Genomic DNA, 3,145 nt, shown 5'->3' with positions numbered 1-3,145 from the left:
GTATCAAAAAAAATTGTTTTAGATTTGTCTAGATACGGATGTATCTAGAGACTTTTTGGCGTTAGATACATTCTAATCTAGATAAAAAGAATAAGACAAGTTTTCTAGACAGAGGTAATAGATCGGATCGGGTCCATTTACAGTGGCCAGACCCGGAATGAACCCTCCAGCTGGTTAGCAGTTACTAGTACTTGCCCATACGGTTCCGTTGATCTCCCGCTTCATTCTGCGCGCAGCAAGTCTCAGCGACGCCTTTATAACCCCAACCCGTCACCACACACAGACTCCAAACAATTCCTCCCTTCCTTTGCCCCCTCTCACTCTCGCCGGCATGGAAGCACCGCACCCTCATCCGCCAATGGACGTCCATGAGCCCGCCCCGCCGTCCCCCCCCTTCTCTGACATTTCCCCACACTTCCCACTATCCATTGCGGACGCCGGCGCCGGCGCACTAGACCTCTCCTTCACCTCCACCGCCTCCGCATCCACCTCCTCCTTCACCACCGCCACCACCTTCAGCGCGCGGAGCTCGCTCTCCCTGCCGTCCTTCTCCTCCTCCACCTCGCTCTCGCCGCGGCCGCACTCGTCGTCCACCTCCCCGCACTGGACGCACCTCGCTGCCGCCCGCGCAGCCACCCCGGACGGCGTACTCCGCCTCGCCCACCTCCACCTCGTCCGCGAGCTCGGCCACGGACACCTCGCGCGGGTCTTCCTCTGCCGCCTCAAGTCCTCGCCGCCGGCCTCGCCGCTCTTCGCGCTCAAGGTCGTCGACCTCCGCGACGACGATCCCTCCCGTGTCTGTCACGTCCTCGCCGAGTCCCGCGTCCTCTCGTCGCTCGACCACCCATTCGTGCCCACCCTCTACGCGCGCCTCGACGCGGGACGCTACGCGTGCTTCCTCATGGACTACTGCTCCGGGGGCGACCTGCACTCGGTGCTCCGCCGCCGCCCGGGAGGCCGCCTGCCCGTGGCAGCAGCCAGGTTCTACGCCGCCGAGGTGTTGCTCGCTCTAGAGTACCTCCACGTGCTCGGCTTCGTGTACCGCGACCTCAAGCCGGAGAACGTGTTGCTCCGAGGAGACGGTCACGTCGTGCTCTCAGACTTCGACCTCGCGTTCCCGGCGTCCGTGGAGCCCGCCGTCCGCCGCCGGCAGGTGCGGCAACAGATCCGCCGCCGCAAGAGGAGACTCCTACCGTCGTGCTTCTCTTCCAACCGCGGCAGCGACGAGGATGACGTCGACGCGAAGGAGCGGTTCGAGTTCGTGGCCGAGCCGACGACCGCCAACTCCAAGGACTGCGTGGGCACGCACGAGTACCTCGCGCCGGAGCTCGTGAGCGGGAACGGGCACGGCAACGGCGTGGACTGGTGGGCCTTCGGGGTGTTCCTGTACGAGCTGGTGTACGGGCGCACGCCGTTCAAGGGCCCCGCCAAGGACGTGACGCTCAAGAACATCCTGTCGAAGCAGGTCACGTACCCGAAGCTGGACGGCGAGGCCGAGGCGGCCGCGCAGCTCAAGGACCTCGTGGGCAGGCTGCTCGAGAGGGACCCGCGGCGGCGCATGGGGTCCGCGCGCGGGGCCGCCGAGATCAAGCGGCACCCGTTCTTCGCGGGCGTGGACTGGGCGCTGATACGGTGCGTGACGCCACCGGTGGTGCCGGAGGCCGACGCCGCCGCGTCCCCCACCTCCGCCGCCAGGCAGGCGAAGCTCGGGAGCTGGAACAGCCTGGGCGGCAGCAGCTTCAAGAAGAGCAGTAGCTTCAAGAAGAGCAGCAGCTTCGGGAGGAGGTCGAGCTACGAGGAACGGCAGGGGGTTTTCCGCAAGCTGATGAGTTGGAGCCAGGAGGGCCGATCCAAGAAGACCAAGACGAGCAGAATGAAGCCATGAATCTGTTCCTGTGTTTTTTGCTGCGTGTGTTCGTGTTAATCTGGTTAGGGTTCGTGGCGTGTATAGACTAAAGAGTGGAAGGGATCGCGATCGATCGAGGAGGTTGTGGGGAGGAGGAGGAGGTTTGTAGTCTGTACAAAGATCGAGGCGATGTGTGTCACTGCGTTGACATGGTTTGATCCGTGCTCGTATATGGAGAAACTTCATCCCTTGTTCACTGAGATTTGTTTTCCTTTCTCATAACGGTACTAGTAGTTCTTTAGCGGTAGTATATTACAGTGGGTTAGTCTCTGACAGATTGACCAGTTGCCGTCGCAAGTTAAATGTCAGCAGTTCAGGTCCGGGTATCACGTCTTTGACCAACAACAAGTAGAGCATCCGATATCTTGAACACTGTGTATTGAATTTGAACATCTGCGCCTGCGAAGCTCCAGGCTCGATTCTAACATTTCCTCTTCTGAACATTTTGAATTGGACGCCTTCTCCCTCCGCGGATGCGCCCATGCCATGCCTTTCTCGCCCACATGCACTGTACGGGTTGATCCCTACTTTAGTCTGCTATAAGTATATTTTTTTCCAGAGAATTAACAGTGTCTCATCATCTAACTTCTTCCACAATTAATTTTATACGATGATTCTTCATGAAACCTCGCACGTCAGTAGGATGATCAACCAGATTTGATACCCGATTTTTTTTTAATTTTTCTTGGTATTTTTTTGGTGTGATTAGGACTCATCTAGATGTGACATAACTATGTTACATCTAAGTATGACATCACACAACATCAGCAAAAAAATAATTAAAAAACATTTATACAAATCTTGAAATCCCTAATTATATGGTAAACTAGTTAGATGTGACACTCTTAAAAGACGTCTAGATGTGAATTAGTCATTCTGTATTTTTTTACTATTCATATAGGATTCACGGGCACCCAAGAGCTTCTATGCAATTCTTTTCTTTTCGAAGAGGGGATAACCCAGCCTCTGCATCATACAATGCACGCAATCATTTTATTAAACATAAGCTATGCATTTTCCTTGTTGAAATACTAGTAGTTCGTAGACCAATTAGTTCCTACTACTACCAATCTACTCCTCGCCGACCGACCGGTATGAAACTGCCCAAACTAACTATACAGATCTGGATGTTCCTTTTTATTTTGACGAATAAACTTAGAGATCAGAGAAGACGCACTTCCTCTCTAGGCCGTTGGCATTTTCTGTTACGTTATAGTAGCATATTTGCATCTTAACCAA

The 3,145-nt window shown here is 55.0% G+C and overlaps 1 protein-coding gene across 1 annotated transcript; it reads left to right on the top strand.

Annotated features, from left to right (window-relative positions):
- Positions 1–295: 295 nt before the first annotated feature.
- On the top strand, positions 296–2,110 carry LOC119290968 (serine/threonine-protein kinase WAG1-like). Its single transcript, XM_037569650.1, has one exon. The coding sequence runs from the start codon at positions 332–334 to the stop codon at positions 1,883–1,885; it is 1,554 nt and encodes a 517-aa protein (XP_037425547.1). The 5' UTR covers positions 296–331; the 3' UTR covers positions 1,886–2,110.
- The last annotated feature ends 1,035 nt before the right edge of the window (positions 2,111–3,145 follow it).

This window comes from Triticum dicoccoides, chromosome 4B (assembly GCF_002162155.2).
Source record: "Triticum dicoccoides isolate Atlit2015 ecotype Zavitan chromosome 4B, WEW_v2.0, whole genome shotgun sequence".
In the NCBI taxonomy this organism is placed as follows: domain Eukaryota; kingdom Viridiplantae; phylum Streptophyta; class Magnoliopsida; order Poales; family Poaceae; genus Triticum; species Triticum dicoccoides.
Note: the sequence above shows the minus strand (reverse complement) of the source record. Positions and strands in the feature narration are given on the sequence as shown.